We start from the raw sequence: 20,546 nt of genomic DNA, 5'->3' as shown, positions 1-20,546 counted from the left end.
TGGAAACAGAGGTAACACCTCTCTGCTGGGATTTGTCACAGAGGAAAAAGGGGAAAACAGTTATTTTGCCCAATCTTCTGATTCTCCCTTTAAGCCCAGATCCACCAAAGTAAATATGTCAAAATCTGGATAGTATTTCAAAGTATTAAAAGCATATTCCTAATTCTGCTGAAATCTGGGGAAGTTCCTCTGTTTAGTTATCATTGTCCCTTTGTAGGCTGTGCAGTTCACAATGGTGTTGGCCAGCCACTGATCCCTCACAGCAAGGGTGGAGTAATTTGGTGGAAAAAGAAGAGGGAAGCTTTCATTTTTTCAGGGATCTTGATAGTTCTTGGTTGAGGGTTTTATTTCAGCATGGATCTTGAAACAAATTTTTCAGATCTTCATGTTGGAATTAGATATTTTGAAACAGAGCAGTAAAATTATTTCAAGAAATTTTGGCAAATAAACTGAAATAAGTAAACTTTCAGAATTTATATCTAATGCTGAGTAGGGGATTCAGACTGAAATTAGGCTTGCTGTATAATTGGTATCTACACATCTTAAGTCTTCCATTTCATCCTATTTTGTAATAGATTTCCTGTGTTGACAAATGCAGAAGGAATGTGATACCACAGCAATAAAATCTGGAGACAAAACAAGAGGGTCTGGTGGTCATTTTAAGGATGACCAGTTTATATACAAGATTGAACGTGACACACAAAAACAAAGGACAGCTTGAAATAAAGTAAAAGGTCACAGAATAGTGCTACTAATGTGGAAAAGTCCTGCTCATGCCATAAATTTACCTTACAAAAATGAAATACTCAACATTTTAGACCTGATGAATAGGTGAAGCAGAAGGAGGCCAAAACACATAATGTCTAGAACTAATCCCGCCCAAAAAGGCTTTGCAAAAAATTCAGTCCACCCAGAACAATAAGCGTCAGAACTGCATTTAAAACTTAGCCCTTCAACAGTTCAAGATTAAAATTCTCTGCTTCTCCCATTTGAGTTTGGGTTGCAAGGCATCTGCAGACAAGAAAATGGAAATGTCTTTCTGCCTGAAGCTGCCTCAGCAGCGTGCAGGACACCTGATGCGAAAGATGGCTTCGTCAAGCCTGCTAGCCAAGCCAAGGACTTCACGTACCCAAGATGGAGCATCTTCCTTGGTAGGAACTCAGGCATAACCACCGCATAGCTCTGTTGAAATCAGTAGAGTTACTGTGCTGAAAAAGCAGGAGGTCCTGCACAGATAAATCAAGGCAAATAGAGTCACCACATCCTGATAAACATTCAGGGAAGCCCACTTGTTTGAAGGAAGTAATAGTTTGTCAAATGTTAAGTATCTATTTTAGGAGCATCAATATTTTCATTTTGTCTCCACTGAGTTCAGTGAAACCAAGTCTATTTATGGTAACGTTGCATGGTGGCTTAGGTGTCCAAAACCTATCGCTTTTGTTTCAACAGCGTATTAAATCACTTTTCCATATGCAAAGGTTAAAAAGAAAATCCTACTACAGATCTTTCAGAACAGAAATGAGAACTCTTGTGAATTTCTTTTATCTGTAGCCAGTTTCTATTGAAGTCACTTGAGATAAACAGAGATTTAGAAGTATTTTTGCAACAGCATCCATACATGTGTTTGTTTAAACAACTGAGTTTAGTCTTTAAAATACTGATTTCTGCTACAATCCTCCTTGTCAGCACTACCAGGGACATTGTTAGTTTTCCATGATTAATATCACGCACAGCAGAAATTTTAAGATGCTACAGCAAGAAGGCTCAAAAAGGAAAAAAAAATTCACAACGGATGACAGCTACTAAAAGATGACACAGACTAATTTAAAGTTCCTATTTTGATGGAGATACTTTGTATCCAGTAGAAAAATGGTTCCTTCTAATTAAGTGGGAATATTAAAAGGCCTAGAGAAAGCCAAGCTTTTCATTGGCAACAGGGAAGGAAACCATAGGGAAGGCTCTAGAGAGGGAGCCTGCTCTGAACAGGGCTGAAAATAAAGAACAGCATTATCATGGCTGTTCTCTGCTCCTCGCAAGGCTTGTAAGCGACTGCAGTCTTGTCACCACCAGGATGTTTCTGTACAAGTACCAGTGTGTACACACCAGTAAATACTAGTCCTTTTCACTTCTATTTTCCTCATCAAAAACAGATACCTCAGATGTGAATTTCTGCTCTGTGCTTCCTTGTCAGCACTTAAAGAGACACTGTCATGCCCATAAAACTGAACTATTGCACAAGTGCTGCCAAGCTATGTATTTGATGGAGTTAAGCCAAACCACAGTCAGCCTTCTTGAACAAATGTGTAACAGAAAGCCAGAGCTTCAGGTACGGGTTGGATGTGCTGCCTGACATGGTACTGGAGTCCTGGAGTTTCACAGAGCTCCACGGTACAGAGATGGGAGTGCCAAGGGGAAGACGACAGATGCCAAGTCCTGCAAATTTTTGTTCACTCATTCAAAAGCTCTGCCTTTCTTCTTGCTTTCGCTCTTCACCACCATCAGATTCATTATCAGTCTTGCGGACTGTTGCAAATGTCATACAATAGGCGGAAGAATAATTTAGATTAACTCAGCATAGAAATATTTTGTCAGGGTCACCACCAAAACAGCATGCACGGGGTGCTTACAATATGCTGTCATTCTCTACTTTCATAATCCTTTCACGGTGGGCTTACTGCTGCTTGGCTCTCCCTTCCAGAGCAACACCAATCACATACCAAGTCTGATACTTTCGCAGAAGAGCTGCTGCTGGACGAGGGGATGCAGCTACAACGCCTCTCTCGCCACCCTCCCACGCTCTTCAGGCAACAACTTGAACATAAGAAAATCCACAGCTCTTTTCATACTCCAGCCCACCCCTTTAATGCTGGAAGGACAGGTTGATGGATTTTTAAGCTCAACTCACTACCTTCATAGTTTCGCCAAAGTCAATAGAGCTAATTACAATATTGCCAATGAACGAGGCTCAAATGGGGGTGTCAGTGGGAAGTACCATTAAGAAATCCAAGCCAGAACTTCTCAGGCCTATCTGATCCTGACAAGGAATTAAAAGGAATTGAAATTTCATCCAGTCAACAGCACACTGGATGGGAAGCACCAACTTAATACTGACCTACTGCGTTTATGAGGGCAAGATGTTTACCTCTGTATCCCCTTTCTCCCTGGTTTCTGTCTTCTGTATTCAGGTAAGAAAAAATCTGGGTTAGGATCTCTCTCTTATGACGTGTGCTATGGGCAGCCTAATGGAGCCTGGTCGCACAATCAGAGGTAATTATGGGGGCTAGACCACCAGCAAAGTGCCTCTTTTTAACCATGACAACTGACCACTGAAAGCCTGAGGAGAATCTGTTTTTACACAATTCTTGCAATAGGACATTATTCTGGCTCAAATCAGGTATTATGGATTTGATCCAGGAATCACCCAATGAAATTCCATAATTCTTATTACGCAGGAAGCCAAAGTTGGTGGCTTTCTTTTTTTTTTTTTTTTTTTTAAGACACAACAGGATTATCCATCTCAGCTGGTGTTTCCGTATTCTCCTAATAGATTGTACAAAAACTCATTCTGGTTCTCTTCTAGCCATTGCATTAAAAGTGAGTCACATCATAATTAAACTTTAATGACAACATCTGTTTCAGCTAACACAAGAGAAGAGCGGCTGGCCCACGGAGGGCTATTCTGCTTCTCATTTCACTCAAACCAGAACTGAGGGTTTATTCAGCCTCAACAAAACTGGAAATGGGACAACAGCAACATCCCAGCTACTTTCCCCAAAATAAAGATCTTTCAGAAACACTTTTAATTCATTTACAGATAAAATCCTGCCTTAACCAAACTGGATGGTGCATAAGGATCAGTGACAGAGAACACTAAGGACTCTGTTTCTTCTGTGCAAACAGAATACTCCCTTGGGCTGCAGCCTGCTAACAGGACAAAGACGACAAAATACACTGGGAAAGGAGTAACTTGTTTTCATGGCTAGCTAATTAGCCAAAGGCCTCATATCACCGCCCAGCAACATGTGACATTAGACCACCCTTAGCCATCCTCACTTTTACAATCAGCTACAATGTGTGCTCTGGATAACAATAGGATAGTAAATGCCTATTGTGCGTCTCCCCATCTCGCATACAGACTTCACTCTTACTGAATGAACAAGGGGAAAAAATTCAGCAGATCCTATACACTCTATAGCAAGCATTAAAATAGTGAATAAGTCATTTATTATACTGTTATTGTGCTGATTAATTACAGCCAGTGCAGCCCACCAGCCCTGCACTGCTAAAAATACAGCAGGCATCACTGGCTCAGGTCCCTGCCTACGCTAACGAATCTAGTAACAACCCCAGTCCCTATGAAAGAAGGAGAAAAACCCCAAACCTCTGTTATGCACGTAGCTTCCATGTGGTACAGACGAGAAAAAAAGAAAAATCATACCAGATCAGACTTGTTAAAATGCCCTTAAGTGCTTTTGCACTGATTTTGCAGAAAACATCAGTGCCATATTAAAAGTAATCTTAAATGTTTAGATGCTACTGTAGAGCAGTACATTAATTATAATGGCATATTAACTAGTTAGATGTCCAAGAGCCACTGTTACTGTTTAAAGCATCAGATGGCTGCCAGGAAAAAGAAAAAAAAATTTAATACTACTGTTAAAAAAAGAAAACCCATAAAAATGAGCCATAACCCAACCAACCACAGAATTAACATCAAAATGCAAATATCTATACTTCAGAAAAAGCTTCAAACCCTAAAATAACAAAAAATCCCACCAGCTGGCCAACTGCTGCCTCTGAAATCCTGTGGGTCTCTTTCCACCACAGCAGTTTTCTAGCCTTCGGCTTCTCTTGTCCATGTGTAAACTGCACAAGTTTCCCGACGCATAGTTTGCAACAGAATTTTATGATACATAAGATCTTGCAAGAACAGAGTCTCAGCCCTACTTCTGAGATCCAACAACTGCACAAAAAATGCCAAGCATTTTTTTTGTTAAAATGTAAATCTATTCTTTCCATCTCAGAAAGTTAATCCAGTCTTGCTGTTGTATTTTTGATAAATTAGGGGTCTCTGGATGGAAGCAGACAGGCCAAGTCTTACAAGAAACTGGGAAAAGGAAAGAGATGGTGAAGGAAGGTGGAAATATGTGGACAGCTGGAACAACAGAATAATTACTTAGCTTATAATGAAAAACTACAGGAGACTAAATTCCCCCATTTACCTCTCATGCAAGAGGGAATAACTGCACTGTGGTAATAACATCTATTTTAGGACAATTTGCTGTCTCACCGGATTGATTTTTTCGTGTAAGCTTGCCATTATTTTGCATTAAAGTCATAGCTTGTGTCCCATAATTGATTGTGTTTACAAAGAGAGAAGCTTCCCAGTAAGAAGGTCACTGAACTACAATAACCCTCAGCTTTTAGCAAGCTCCTGATACCACCGAATCACGTCCTGATAAAGGCATTGTGCAGCCAGAAGCTGCTAAATGCCTTCCAGTTCCTCCTTTTGCATTCTGCCCTCTCCCTTTTTTAAACAAGAATCAAAAAGCAAAAATGGATACAACATGAAATCCATTACAGATATAACAATCATACATATTGCCGCCTTGTAAGTATATTCTGTACAAGCACTTGTTAATTTGTGAGAGGTCGAAACTGCCTATTGTTTTCAGAGAATAGGCTTTGTACACCATCATTAAATCCCCAGCTGAAGAAAAAAAAACCAAAAACTGGTATCCGATACACAGCATCCAGAAATTCCTACATGTGGATGTGGTGTGACTGCAGCAACTGCAGCTATCCTTGTCCTACCATGTTAAGGGAGGCCAACGGTGAGCATAACTACATCTGTCAAACCGTTATAACAGATGGAAATCTCGTGGAGATAGAAGTTCTTCAACCTGCGTAGGGTTATACAAATATCCACAGGACATTCTGCGTGGGACACAGCAGCAGGCATCAGCATAAGCAATGAATCAGGGTCAGTCAGGGTCGCCGTGGAATTGTGCTGAATGTACGGTTTCTAGCTATATCCCTGAGCTCTGCATACAAAAGATACCTCAGGATGTACCCAGCACTGCAATTAGAAACAGCAGAATGACGGATGGTGCTGTGTCCAGTGTCACTTTGCCATGCTTGGAACAGAGCTTACCTCCTGCTTAAGTGAAAGAAAAAAAAAAAGCTCCCCTATTCTGATTTTTTTTTTGGGGGGGGGGGGAGTTCATTTTGCCTTTTTTATAAAAACAAACCACACAAACCCCCTACCAAACCACAACGACAACAACAAACGCAACACCCCACAAGTACAAATCCAGCCACACAGCACGGATCACTGGAAAGCGCTAAACCATGAGTAACCATGGCCACTTCCACAGATACAATTTTAGAACTGATCTACTAGATAGAAATGAAACTTTCCTGTTTGAGAAGATCAAGACTTACTGTGTCTTGAAAAGTTAGTACACTTGGACTTTTCATTACTATCAGAAAGGGGAATATGCTGTCAACATATCACAGTTCCCCCATGGAGGATTTTTCCTTACTTGTGATTTTATGCTAGTTCAGCCCTATGGGAAAAAAAGTATCAATAAAAACCTGCATTTGTCCTTCTCCAAGTTAATGCAATATGGGATTGCATCAAAGGAAGGTCCAACTCTCCCAGTCAGAATGACAGGCAGTTTGGCCCCCTGCTTTTGCCTCACAGTTGTAGAGCAGCAATGGATGTAATAAATTTCTGAAAATTATCTCTGGAAGTAAGGTCAGCAGTCACCTCCTAATCCGTTTCTTGAAATGCATAGCACTCTACCCAGCAATTCTCCTCTCTCGCTTGGACTGAGATGTCATTCACGATCCTTTTCTGACTACATACTGGTTGCAACAGACACCATGTTGACTACGTGCAAGTTCAACAGAAGTTTGTAGCAAAGCAAGACATTCTAGTTCCACATCACAGATGCATATTCAGTATATATCAGACAACAGAACTCTGTTGGGTGTCACAAGAAAATCCTTTCCAAGGACAAACAAAACTAACTCTTGTTAATTCAGAATTTCATAGTTACAAATACCATTACTGTACAGACAAGATTTCTCCTCTCCCTATCCTTACCCTTCTGCTCCATTTCTCCACTCTATCCTCTTGTATAAAAAGTTCATCACCTTTGAGAATGAGCTCTCAAACACAGGACATACCTGACTTGTTTGTTTGTTTTGCAAAGCAGTTGGTACAACGCAGCTCCATTGTTGATAAGGACATTTCAGCCATAAACCAGTATAAAAATTAATATTAAGGAGAAATGCAAAAAAACCCTTCAGAGTGGTAATTCCCAAATTCAACTCATATAAAGAGGAAGAAGAGAACTAAGACACTCATGTTCACTCACAAGTGGTCCTCCACAGTAGTGGATCAATCTTTACTTGTATTTACAAAGAGAGCTACTGGATCTAGCAGACTTAGAAGAGATCTCCACACTTGGTTCTTTATCACTACAACATCTTCAATCAATAGTACTGTGCTTGCCTCCAAAACTGTACCCAGCTGATAGGGACTGCAGAAACCACATTTACTCTGGAAGCAAGTATTTCCAAAAGAAATATTGCTGTATTCAAACAGCACAGCTCCCTCACATATCTTCTGTATAATAATATCTAATAATTGCATCTATTCCATGCTGTCCACAGTACAGAAGGTTCCCTGCTCCTGATAAATCATAGTGTCACCTGGTCCAAGACCATACCAACCTTGGAGAGGGGGGACACAAGAACAAAGCAATAAATTTCCATCTCCTTTGCTAAGGAGCCTTTGACCTGGCAGTCCAGGCACTCTGGTGGCCGCCAGGGACTGGCAGTTGCTGCCACCGGGTGGCTCAGCGAAGAGGGACAGCCAGTGTTTTCAGGGGGACCCGACTCCTTCGAGTGCCTGCTGCACACCCACCCACCGAGGCAGGAAAGGCAGGCAGAAGTTAAGGGGTGCTGCCCCTTTTTCTGAAGGGGGCTCAGTGGCTGTGTCAGGCAGGAATTGACTTCTCTGCTGCCTGTGCTAACCTTTCTGTAGGGGGTGGCATTGTCCAGATAAAGCTGGAGAAAGTGATCTTTGTGAAAAATAAATAAGGCACAGAAGACAGTGATCTATGTGAAAAGGGAAGGCTGCGCTGCACCCACTCAAAGAGACTGGAGGCTATTTAAAATTCTTCACAAGAGGCATTCTAGTCAAAGCTAAAGCTATAAATTAACCAACTCCTGATGCATTCTTGATGCTCATTATAATTAGCATCACTGGGGAGAGAGAAAGAAGAAAGAAATGAGGGATAGCTTGAAATAGATCAAGCCAGAGGGAGAATAACTGAGCAGGGTCTGTAACCTAATCATTTAAGTCACAGGACAACAAATAACTCACCTAGGGAAAACTGTTTCAAGCTTACCATTTATCCCCTGTGCGATGAAATCTGAACATCTTAAGAAATTGCCCAGAACTGCATGGAAAGGGAGGTACATACAGTAGCATCATTCTCAGAGACATAAAACCTGTATCTGCCAAAATTTCCTCCCTGACTCCCAGGGCATCTCACACCAAAGTGGTTTCATTTGCACCTTCAGCCCATTTACATTTCCTCACTTGACCAGGGTGAAACAGAAGATTACAGACTCCATTTGCACCATATTCCTCTTCTTTTTTTGCCATTTTGATCTAATCTTAAAAAACCCAAACAAACCAGACTTTCATTTGTAAAGTGGTAAAAGGGTTGATATAAGACACTATTTGTGGTTTTGGAGTTGGAAAGAAATTTTCTTTGTGGTGCCAAGTTATCAAAAGGTTGATCATTGGCTTATCTTAGGTAAGCAGTTCCGTTCACAGATTTGGAACATGGAAATATTTAGCAATTTGTTAGTAAATCATTAGCTTTAAAGAACTTGTAGTACACTGCATGTCAACCTTCTTAAATTAGTAAAAGAATTTGTGGTGAGGATATGGATCACTGGATGGTGAGTTTAAGCCTGCTTCATGGTTTTTAATTCCCATTTTTTAAGTTCACAGTTCCCATATGGACCGCAGGCTTGACTAACTACTGGTTTAGCTCACTTGTACTTGGGGATAGTGATCAGAATAGATAAAAAGTTTAAAAGCCTGAGATTTTGCTGGTAGAAAGAGGCAGCCGGAGGACTCCTTCCTTTGCTGTCTCTATCCTTCTCACAAAAGGAAAACCAGAGACATCCAAACTCAGAAAGGACACAGTTTGAGATGCACATTACACAGTGCCGTGGGGCTCTATAACCAGAAACACTGCATCTACTGCAAATAACTGGTGGACCAGATGTAGAGGAAATGAGGTAATAGCCTCACCACTGAATTAATAAAGTTGAAACCTAGTTCTTAAGTCCACTCAAGTCCACTTGTGGATTCTTCAGATGCTGGTATTGTATGATCAGTGTTGGAAACATTCATACCAGGAATTCAGGTCATGTGACAATCACACTACATTATCTCATAGAGGAAAGCTGACTTTAAACAAAACCAGTTTAAATGCCCACAAGCATTGTATCCATATATAATAAGAGATTTAATAATTCATGCTCCATTCCTTTTGTATCTTGAAAGAAAAAAAATCCCTACTGTATTCATAAATAGTTGACTCATCCAACAGTTTTCACACTAGTCAGCCTTAATAAAATCCACATGACTTCTGCAGATTTTGAGTTTCCACTCCAAAACATAATGGAGCTAAATATTACATCAACTAATAAACTTTCAGCCTTGCCCTCACCTCTCCTGCATCAATGCTTAGTCTGGAGAAGAGGAGGCTGAGGGGAGACCTTACCGTGCTCTACAACTACCTGAAAGGAGGTTGTAGCGAGGTGGGGGTTGGTCTCTTCTGCCAAGTAACAAGCGATAGGATGAGAGGAAATGGCCTCAAGTTGTGCCAAGGGAGGTTTAGACTGGACATTAGGAAAAATTTCTTTACTGAAAGAGTGATCAGGCCTTGGAACAGGCTGCCCAGGGAAGTGGTAGAGTCACCATCCCTGGAGGTATTTAAAAAATGTGTAGATGAGGCGCTTCGGGACATGGTTTAGTGGGCATGGTGTTGTTGGGTTGACGGTTGGACTTGAAGATCTTAGAGGTCTTTTCCAACCTTAATGATTCTATGATCCTAATGTTAGACTACTGCTTTTTTATTGGAGTTCTACTAGCATAAAATCAACATAAAGTTGGAATAATAAGGTTTCCCTGGCTCTCTTCTGAATCTTAACGCAGAAGAAAAGGCCAAATACAGCTTTCAGATCATATAATAAAACTACCAGCAAAACCTATGGGGGAAGGGGGGGAGTGGAGGAGGGGGAGGAATTCACAGAAAACTATCAAGAGGAGCTCATCTAAAATCTAGGCCTCCAAGTATCCTCAAAGGTTATCTAGTCTATCCTTCTGCCTCAAGATGAACTACATCAGTTTAGACAGTTACTTGTGTAACCTGTTTTTAAAGGCCCACAATGGTAAATCTCCACACTTTCCAGATGATGCATCCCAATGTTTTAGTATTCATTTTAGGATTCCCCCCCTTCCCAATATTTAATCAAATCTTTCTTTCTGCAATTTAAAGAATTCATTGCTTGTCCTATCCATCACGGAGAGAGAAAAGTTTATTTTTGTTCTTACTGCATACATCTTTAATTTTGTTGAAGACTCGCATTCAATCTTTCTTCTCTGTGGTAACCAACCACAAATCTTTCTTCAGAGATGGTTTATTTTAAACCTTTGATCCGTCTTTGTTTTCTTCTTGGTCCCTTCCTCCACCTTTCCAGGTCTCTGTGGAACTGTACAGCCCGCACCCAGATGCCATACACCAACATTAAGTAGATCACAAGGACTTTGTGGGAATTCTCTTTTCTGAACTAACAGATCAAATAACGTTTTCCAGTTGTCTTGAGTAACTCACCAAATACTTCATTATCCTCTGAAGACTGCTGTGTTAGTCTGGCTGCTTTCGGACTCTCTTTAGCTGCTTCCTCCACCTTGGTTTCAGTATTCTGTAAAACAAAAACATTTCTTCAGATTAGGTGTTCCTTTATCGTTATCAAGCATAAACATTCTTCAAACTTCTTAATTATGCACACGTTACATTCTTAATGAATACGGAAGCATTAATACAGAGGGTTTTGGTATCTTTACTATTTCTCATATATATATATCAGGTTTTGCAAAATATTGAGCGAAAATACTCTCAAAAAACACAGATTTTTTTTTTTTGAGTTTGTTTTAATCTGACTAGAGGACATAAAATGGAGGACTAAAGAAGACATCTAGATAAACACACATCTTAAAAACCGTGACAGACTTGTAAGTTTCCACCTTTCCTCCTCATATCTCATTTTCTTTCTATTGACATCTTCCATTGTTGACTTAGTGAACCAAGAGATCAGAAGATAGTGCACAAATATATCTCCTTACAGAGCAAAGGTAAGTGAGCTAGAGAGAACTACTGTTGCTTAGGAGCAGCCACCTTCAAGTCTTTAACCAACTTATGTACTTACTGTTTAAAGCACAAGTAATTATCTATTTCTGAAACAAATCTGCCAACTAGCTACCTGGTGTTAGACTGGGCCCAGAGATAAGTCAAGAGCTTCAGCACTTAAATTGCCAGAAATCAAAGCATTTCATTCCCTAGACAGAAAAGACTGAAGAAAACATAACCTGTGAAACATGGAGTTTTAAATATTTATATTGCTACTAAAGAAAAAATAACTCATGTTTTCAAAATGTTTTACTTTGGTACTCAAGAGAAATGTATATGCATGCTTGTAGCAACGTAGACAATAAACTGCATATACACTCAACTGCTGAGCAATGAATATGATATGACTGATGCAATATTAAATATTACTGGAAAAAGTTGACTCTTTCCAGTTGAGGAAGGAAAAAAAAGAGAAATGTAGTATGTCTATGCTTTTTAAAGGACAGATATTGCTGTATTCAAGTACATGCTCATTCAGAAGACTTTCTGTGGTGTTTTGGAGAAACTACCTTTGTACAATTCAAATTCTGACTTACGTTTTGAAAATACTGCTATACAATCTGACCATGAAAATTACTGGTTCTGCCCTCAGAAACATAGCACACTTCCAAACTGTAAGTAGTCTCTTATTTCCCCTTATTAATAACCACACAGAAGATACAAGACGACAGGTAGACTAAGTCTGTCAACCTCCCTATAGAACACAGGAGTACAAACTTAAGGCACGTAAACTCAAGAGACTTTGAAGCAAGACATCAAGCTTTGTCAGGAAAAAATGAAAGAAAGACCTAGGAAGTCTACTGGTGTCACACAGCAACAGACAAGAATTAGAGAAAGCAAAGAGAACAGGAAAGAAAGGAGAAACTATGCTTCAAAGGCAGAAACACCTGCAGAAGAGAAAGGATTCTGCACTCCCTCGAGGCACCAACCTGAGCATCCCATGCAGAAAACCCATCAGCTATGTATCTCTCAAAGCTGAGGAGACAGTCAGTTTTAGCAGATGCTCACCTCAGTTTGGGTTAACTAGTGTCCCTCGGGAAAATGGCGGGATGCAGTCAGAAACCAGCAGTGGCTATGCTGGGAGACAACTTGCTTTGGGTAAACAACTTTGTGCTGATCACAAATACTTGAGCCCTGTCCCCGCAGATATAATTTGTAAGTTGTGGAACCACCCAGTTTGCAATGCGTTAGGTGCTGTCCACACACACAAGGGACACATGCCAAGGTCCACAGCATCTGTACTGGTTTACAGAACCACTTGCATGTAGAGGCCACTGATTCAGTAAGCTGCATATTGAATTTGGGTTCTCCATCCTATTTTAATTGCTCTACAGTGAGCAGCAACTCAACTACATCTTCTTTGTAGAAAGAGATATCTGGATAGCAGCCTTCAACTCTGAAAAAAGCAGAAGAGGACATCTGCTACAGCAGAGCGAGCCAACCTCAAAGCAAAAAGCCACTAAAAATTGTGCCATCGTGGATGAGACAAAATTCATACAATTAGATGATCAAAGCAAGTGCAGGGCTTTCCCAGATGAAGGGGACAGCTGAACTCCTCATCAGACCTATTGCTCTAGGTTTTGTAAAGATAGTGCTTGTTAGCTTCATTTTCAAATGTATTCCATCGTATTTAGTATATGGTAAAGCTGGTGGTGTAGGAGGAGAGGGATGGCTGTTCCCCATGCTCTTGTTTCTGTTGGGAAATGACTGAAAGCGTCTGAAACCTGCTGCAAGGCATCAAGAGCAGTAGCAACAAAACACTATCCAACAGATACTCAGCGGTGTCTATGAAACAAGTTGTCACTCCAAGTTCTTACTAGGGAGATGTTCGCATCCCTTACTTTAAAACCATGGTTTTGGCAGCCTCAGGGAAATCAGAAAAACTGAGCCCTGAGATATTTTGGTTCGAGTTAAATCACTGGGGAGAACTAAACAGCAGCTGTGCTGTCTGCTCCCTGGATAAGCCACAATGTTGGTGTTGACAGATGTCAACTCCAAGACATTGACAGGAAAGTTGTGTGATATATCAGTCTAAAACATGACAGTGCATGGTTGGATGTAAATCTACTTGGCATGGCTTCTTACACAAAACATAAACTTTAAAAAGATTTCTTTTGCTTTATTATTTGCAGTAAAAAATTTACATGACACATTATGACTGGCATATCTAATATTCATTTACCAAAAACAATACAAGAAAAATCACTGCAAAAGAACAATCGATGATCCAGGTGCTCTAAAACAAGTTATATTATAAAATAGCATTTTAAAAGACAAGATTTAGCCAGTTGCTTAATTCTTTCTTCCAATGTCCTAAAAATTCTTAAGTGTCTCTATCAATGAACAGAAAAAACAGAACACACATTCCCTTACACTGCCTGTGCCAAGAGGGATTCTTTACCTGCAGTTGCAAAGTGCTTATGGTTGGTTATAAAATAAAGGCCCTTTGTGCATAACATAGTAAATGTAATTCTATCTAGCTCTTACTTTCAGATTGGGCACTTAATGCAATTTCAGAAGTGATGGGCAAAATAGGTTTATTTTACAGTATCAGTTCCCAAAAACTATAGATTACACCCGATTTTAGCATGAAGTAAATATTGTATAGGCCCAAATTCACAAAAACTCACTCTCTCCCCAAAAAGCATCTCTTCGACCACCACAAGAATTAGCATTAAACTGGAATTCACGTCAAGTTTCTTGAGATGAGATGGGCATTCTCAGTGTGCTTAGACCCTTCTCTGAACTAAGGCCTCCAACCTGTACTTCAGAAAGAGGGAGGAGGACATGCTCTGTTCTACAGGCGTTCTGACATCGGGAGAGAAACCACAAAGCACCAAGATCACTACCAAAGCACACTGGAGTTGCATTTCTTACATGAATCGGGCCGCTCGTGTTCCAAAATACCATAAAACACCAAAGTAGCAAGCCAGCATCTACTGCATCGTAACAGCTGGTCACAGATTAGAAAGACTTCTATGATTTTATAAAACAGCAACAAAATAAGATGTACATATATACTGCAACTGTATATATATGAATATGTACATATACAGCTGCCCTTGACCTAGCCCAGATAAAAATTAGAAATTGCATTATAATCTGCCACAGTTTTACAAGACATTTTTGGCCCAGCTTCCCATTGTAGCTGCTGACTAATGCCTTGCGACTCAGTTCACCTCTTTTCCCATTATCCACCAAGTGAACACCACAGTTTCCATATTACACAACATTTTACAATTTTGATAGGTAAATATACAAATAACAGGTAGCTATCAAAATATTTGAGACAAACGAATAGCAGTATCAAAAATCATGTTTTGGCTATATATACACCCATTAGTGCAAGAAGCAAAGTTATTTGTATTTTGCTGCTATCAGTGTGTACTTAGATGATCTTTACCTAAACGAGAAATATTGGACATTAGGAAAAATTTCTTTACTGAAAGAGTGGTCAGGCCTTGGAACAGGCTGCCCAGGGAAGTGGTGGAGTCACCATCCCTGGAGGTATTTAAAAGACGTGTAGATGAAGTGCTTAGGGACATGGTTTAGTGGGTATGGTAGTGTTGGGTTGACGGTTGGACTCGATGATCTTAGAGGTCTTTTCCAACCTTAATGATTCTATATTAAGAAATGCTGAGTTATAATGACCTGTGTTCTGCAGGCACTACAGTAACAGACCAGGCTAAGAAGTGCAGTGAAGTGTATTACATTTACTGAAGCAGCTATTTCCTCAAGAAAACATAGGACTTGGAAATGGAAAGTTACACTCTGGAGTATTCAAGCCAGCTTCTTAACTACTTTGCCAGTTTTGCATGCTAGTTAGGAAGGGCTTGTTTCTTTTCCTTTAACCATAAAGCTGTTACTCAATGACTTCATTTTGCAAAGGAAAGACACACAGAAAAGCTAAAACTTCTCATCAGAAACTAAACAATTATTCAAGAAGCGTTAGTGTTATATCTAAAAGAGAATTAAAGAAATCCAACCTGAAGCAGAGATTCGTATTGTCTGTGCTCTCTTTCCTGCTTTTTACGATCTGTTCTGTTTTCTTATTACGTACTTAGCTAGTATATGTTTAGGTCCATCCCAACGGCACAAATAAAAACAGAGTGAAATTTCCTTTATTTTCAGAAAAGTAGCACACCGACATCAAAAGTTCTAAATGCAGCAAGACACCACAGACTCTGTACACAAACTGCTGCTTTGGGAGCATAGCCATTTCTCCAGTTCCTTCTCTCATTCATTCATTCCTGTCCATAGCACGTTACCTTCCCTGCACTCAACCACTTACCTCCACAAGACCTGGCAGAACTGGGGGCATGGTAAAACACTTGATTCCTCCTCTACACTAGATTTACAAAATTAAGATAAACAACAGACACCACCTCAAAAGACAGACAAGAGTTTCTAGTGGATAAAACCAGATTTGTCTGGCGGCAAGTCTCCATTTTGGAAGTGTCCTGGTTTTGGCTGGGATAGAGTTAATTTTCCTCCTAGTAGCTGGTATAGTGCTGTGTTTTGGATTTAGTATGAGAAGAATGTTGATAACACACTGATGTTTTAGCTGTTGCTAAGCAGCGCTTACGCTAGTCAAGGACTTTTCAGCTTCCCATGCTCTGCCAGGTGCACAAGAAGCTGGGAGGGAGCACAGCCAGGACAGCTGACTCAGCTGACTAATGTGGTATTCCATACCGTATGACATCATGCTCAGTACATAAACTGGGGGTTGGTCGGGGAGGGGCGATCGCTGCTCGGGAACTGGCTGGCCATCAGTCGGCAGGTGGTGAGCAATTGCATTGTACATCACTCATTTTGAATATTCTAATAATTATTATTATTTTCCCTTCCTTTTCTGTTCTACTACACTGTCTTTATCTCAATCCATGAATTTTACTTTTTTTTTTTTTTCGGATTCTCTCCCCCATCCCACGGGGCGGGAGGGGCTGGGGAAGTGAGCAAGCGGCTGTGTGGTGTTTGGCTGCCTGCTGGGTTAAACCACAACAGGAAGAATAGAAAAGGGTAAATTGTTGCAGGCAGTAAAAATCTTAATAATCTAAACTGTATCCATAGCATTAGATCATGCAACTCCAGACTTAGCTGAAGAACTCAGCAAAATGTTCCTCTTCTTCCACTTCTGCAGTGATATTCACCTGAATTCTATCATGCAAAGCTGGCTTTCATTTAACATTCACGTAATGTATGTATGATGTTCAGGTTATAGTACACCTTTAGGACATTATATACGTTGCTTCTTCCAACAGCGCTGATATTCCACAGAATTCCAAGGAAATAAAAAAAAAAAATAAAATCTTTAAGTCACGGATGTGTGCTCCTTCAAAAATGTGACAGGAACATGATGAAGAGCGATGTATCTAAGGCCATCAAACACACAAACATTCCTCTAAATACCAAATACTGCTGCAATCGGCAGGACAGGATATAAGTCATTCTTAACGGGGATAATTTTCTTTGTCACTTTTGCCTTGTGTTCTGCATCCCCAGATTAAGTACTAACAACATTGCTATCATGAAAGTTGGAGAAGTTCCTTGTTATTTTCTCCTCAGAGGCCTTCAGTCTCAAAGTTTTTAGCTCCTGTCCACTGTGAGGATTTGTACAGGCACAGCTTAACACAACCGAACAGATGCTGTGGACAACCCTTATCAACAGCAAGAATTTATGGAATGGCAGTTGGCCCTCTTCAGGTGGGCAGAGATCTCCTGGACCTGCATTAACGAGGATGTTCAAACATCTTCCTGAACTCACCCATTAATTCTTCTTAACTGTGGAGATTTTCCAACCCTCTTTCCATTAATACATAAACTCATACACATACCAGCAAGCACCAGGCTTCTTGCACAGAACATGAATGGTGAATTTTAACAACACCATACTGGCTAATTCATACTCCCCCGAGCAAGACTAAACCCATCATTCAGAACAGGGTTATGCCAGGCTGAAGCTAGGCTCATGTTATCTCTACAGCTTCAAGCCCTTGAAAGTGTTCCAGGCACTCTTACATTAGTTCCTTCTTCAGTCCCCACCAGTCACGAAAGGGATTCAAATTTTCCCATTAATTTTCAGATAAATAAAATCACTCTTTCAAACAGCAAGCTAAACACAATCATTATCTCCAGTTTTCCAGTATACCTTATGTTCTCAGTTTAATTTTCACTTCTACAGATTCTTTGCATTCAGTTTCTAAAATGCAATACTCAAAATATTCTCTACTCAATAACTTCTATATAAAGTAATTATTCTTATGTTCCTGTGCACGTGTCAAAATCTTATTTGAGATGTAAGGTACAAGAATGAAAAAAATGACAGAGCGATGGAAAGAGAGAGGGCTAGAGTCTTCCAAGGACAGTTTTCTGTTCCTCTCAGCTTCAACAGTACAGTGCTACTGCTGCTAATGTCACCAAGGGAGAATTTCAAAAGAAGTTTCAACAAAAGGATCCCATCACTAACCCCCAAAACAGACAAAGACCCTTTGAAAAAGGTTTAAGATGCCTCAAACACATTATCCAGGTCTTTGAAGAAATGCATTTTCCATTTTAAAACATTAAGATACTGAGGAGTTGCAGTAAAAAACACTGAATTCCAACTCAAAAATTTGCTACATTCCCCATTACCAGTTCCACACTGTTTTACTATGTGCTTCCCTCTATTTATGAAGGGCATTTAAAAACTACTTCTGTTTGTGGAGAAGTTCTTACACATCGGGTTAATTTATCTTGCCTTTATAGCAATTCTGTTTCATTTTGAGAAAAGGTTCTTGACCACACTGGGGTTCTCATATTTTATAATTGAACTAAAATCTCTTCTGCTCAGAATGTAACAGATAAAGATAACTAATAGATCTGCAGTGTACTACTAGTCAACATTCATTAGTCCATAAGGTACCCCAATGCTGAGGAGGGAGGTTCAAGCATGCGATACGGAGAAAACAAACGACTACATTACTGTGTTCATACCACTGACACAGGCTAATTGCATTTGGGAGCAAGGTGCTAAAGTGACAGAGTTCATTTGGGAAAAAAACCAAAATAAAAAACAGGACAGACAACCTTGTGCAAGAATCAGGGTTTTCCCACGAATACTGTGAACTGAAAAAAACCAACAAACCCAAACTCATGTACCCTATACATAGTGCCAGAGGGAGAGGAAAAGCTATGCGAGTGACCTGTTACTCTGTAGGTACTCTAAGATGCTGCCAGAATCGGGAATTCTCATAAAACAGTAAGGAATTTGCAAAACAAGTTAAGACAAGACACAAAAATATGCTCTGGGTCAATATTTTCAATTTGAAGCAAGAATCCCGTCACGTGTCTTTCGCTCTGTGCACATTAATCCTGAAACCATACACAGGAAACCTGAAGGTGAATCACATAAAATTCAGACAAGTATGGACAGAGCTATAACTTGCCATTTCCTCTACCAATCCCACCCCAGTCCTATAGAGCAGGGCAACCACCACCACATCAGCTGAACAAGCAGCGCAGTGGCACACACAATACAGAACCGTGAAGATCAATATAAGGATCAAAACCGCATTTGCGAACACACTGCGTTTTGACAGCCTCCAGAACACTTGACCTGAAACTAGCGTTACTAAAGCACATGCGCTGCCTGCTTTGAACCCAGGTGGTTTTTCTACAGTGCCACTGCAAACAGCATCTGGCAGGCACACTGATGGATGCAGCTCTTGACCTAATGAGTCAACAAGGAACCATAATACTTGATGAACAAAACCAAAAATAGGCACTTTGGACATCAAGCACAATAGTAAGTCTCTTTTACAAAAGGTGTTTAAGCAGATTTCCAGAATAGTCTGAAGAATGACAGCTATTAATACTGATGCTTTCACAGTCCACTCATTACCTTTATCCTATCTAGACTGTTTGCCAGTTTACTTTCCTTTGAGCACTCATTTTAGCCACATGCAGAACAATTACAAATATTTCACACTATTTTTTCAGGAAAAGGATGTGGTTTAAGTCATAAACACAACATTGATGCTGCAGCCTCAACTCTGAGTGTATCTCCTTAAGGGTTTTATAAATACATTGAACGAGGGCAGTGCCTAACCCCAGCAGGCTAGTAATTTTCAAATGCCGCCACCTGAGGTCTTTCTGAAGGTAATAATAAAAAAAAGTGTACAAAAGCAATCCTGTTTCCTTCTGCTAATGAAACCACTTCTGTATTCTAGCATATCGATAAAATCCGAAAAGAATTCATATAGGTATCTGATACAGCAGAAAAAGATAAAAATGGTCATCTAAGCATCTGAATACTCCATTTATACTAAAAGCGAAACAGAGATGCAAAAACTAGCAACTAGTTACAGAATGATGCACAATAGTTAAGAGCAAAAAAACCCAACAAAACTATGACCATTAAAAAAAGTGCAAAATAACAATCCACTAGTCAAGGAGAGAGGATTACAACTATTTTGGGCTTTTTTCAGGCAAAAATCGCCTTTCAACCTTGTACATTGAACTTCTCATATTGCAGGTTTGAGTCTGGCAGTTTGTAATGAATAAAAAGCAAAACGCTTGCCACTGAGACCCTCAGCCTTGAATTCTCCTTAGGGGTCTATACAGGCCTGTCAGTGGCAGTAAACCTGTTGATTTGCCCCTTTTAACCACAGGAAGAGAGAAGGGAGGTAAAAGAGGTGGCAGCTCTCTATGGGGAACACACTGCAATGGTACAGCACGGCACTCAGCAGCACTATAAACTTGCCTCAAAGCAATGCCGCAAGGATTTCTGCAGGGTGCTGGGCTGCACAGCCGCGTGTGTGCACTTTTACAAAGCCGCACTGAACAGCAAAGGAAGCAAAGGCACCAAGGGAGCTCTTCAAACACTTCCCTGTGGGCAGCCTAGAAATGGCTGGCTGCAAAGGAGTGTGTTTGGGAGGCTTTCATCATTCCAAACCATGATTCAGTGCAGAAGTTACCGGATGTCAAGATATGCACAGGAGAGAGTACAGCCCTCTCCCAGACTCCCACCAACCACTGGCTCTATGGCACTGCATTTGCCTG

General features: G+C 40.3%; 1 protein-coding gene across 2 annotated transcripts in view; it reads right to left on the bottom strand.

Moving 5' to 3' along the window:
• The window catches only part of MBP (myelin basic protein), a 95,848-nt gene that overhangs the window by 51,569 nt on the left and 23,733 nt on the right, over nt 1-20,546 (bottom strand). Inside the window, exon 2 of one of the 2 annotated variants that reach the window (XM_009578643.1) lies at nt 10,932-11,022. In XM_009578643.1, the coding sequence (XP_009576938.1) occupies nt 10,932-11,022 (91 nt within the window). Of the gene's footprint in view, nt 1-10,931; nt 11,023-20,546 lie in introns of those variants that run through there. The other variant, XM_009578644.1, reaches the window with a different exon arrangement.

Source organism: Fulmarus glacialis, unplaced genomic scaffold (assembly GCF_000690835.1).
Source record: "Fulmarus glacialis isolate BGI_N327 unplaced genomic scaffold, ASM69083v1 scaffold39965, whole genome shotgun sequence".
NCBI classification, from domain to species: domain Eukaryota; kingdom Metazoa; phylum Chordata; class Aves; order Procellariiformes; family Procellariidae; genus Fulmarus; species Fulmarus glacialis.
This window is presented reverse-complemented; position numbering and strand designations above follow the sequence as displayed.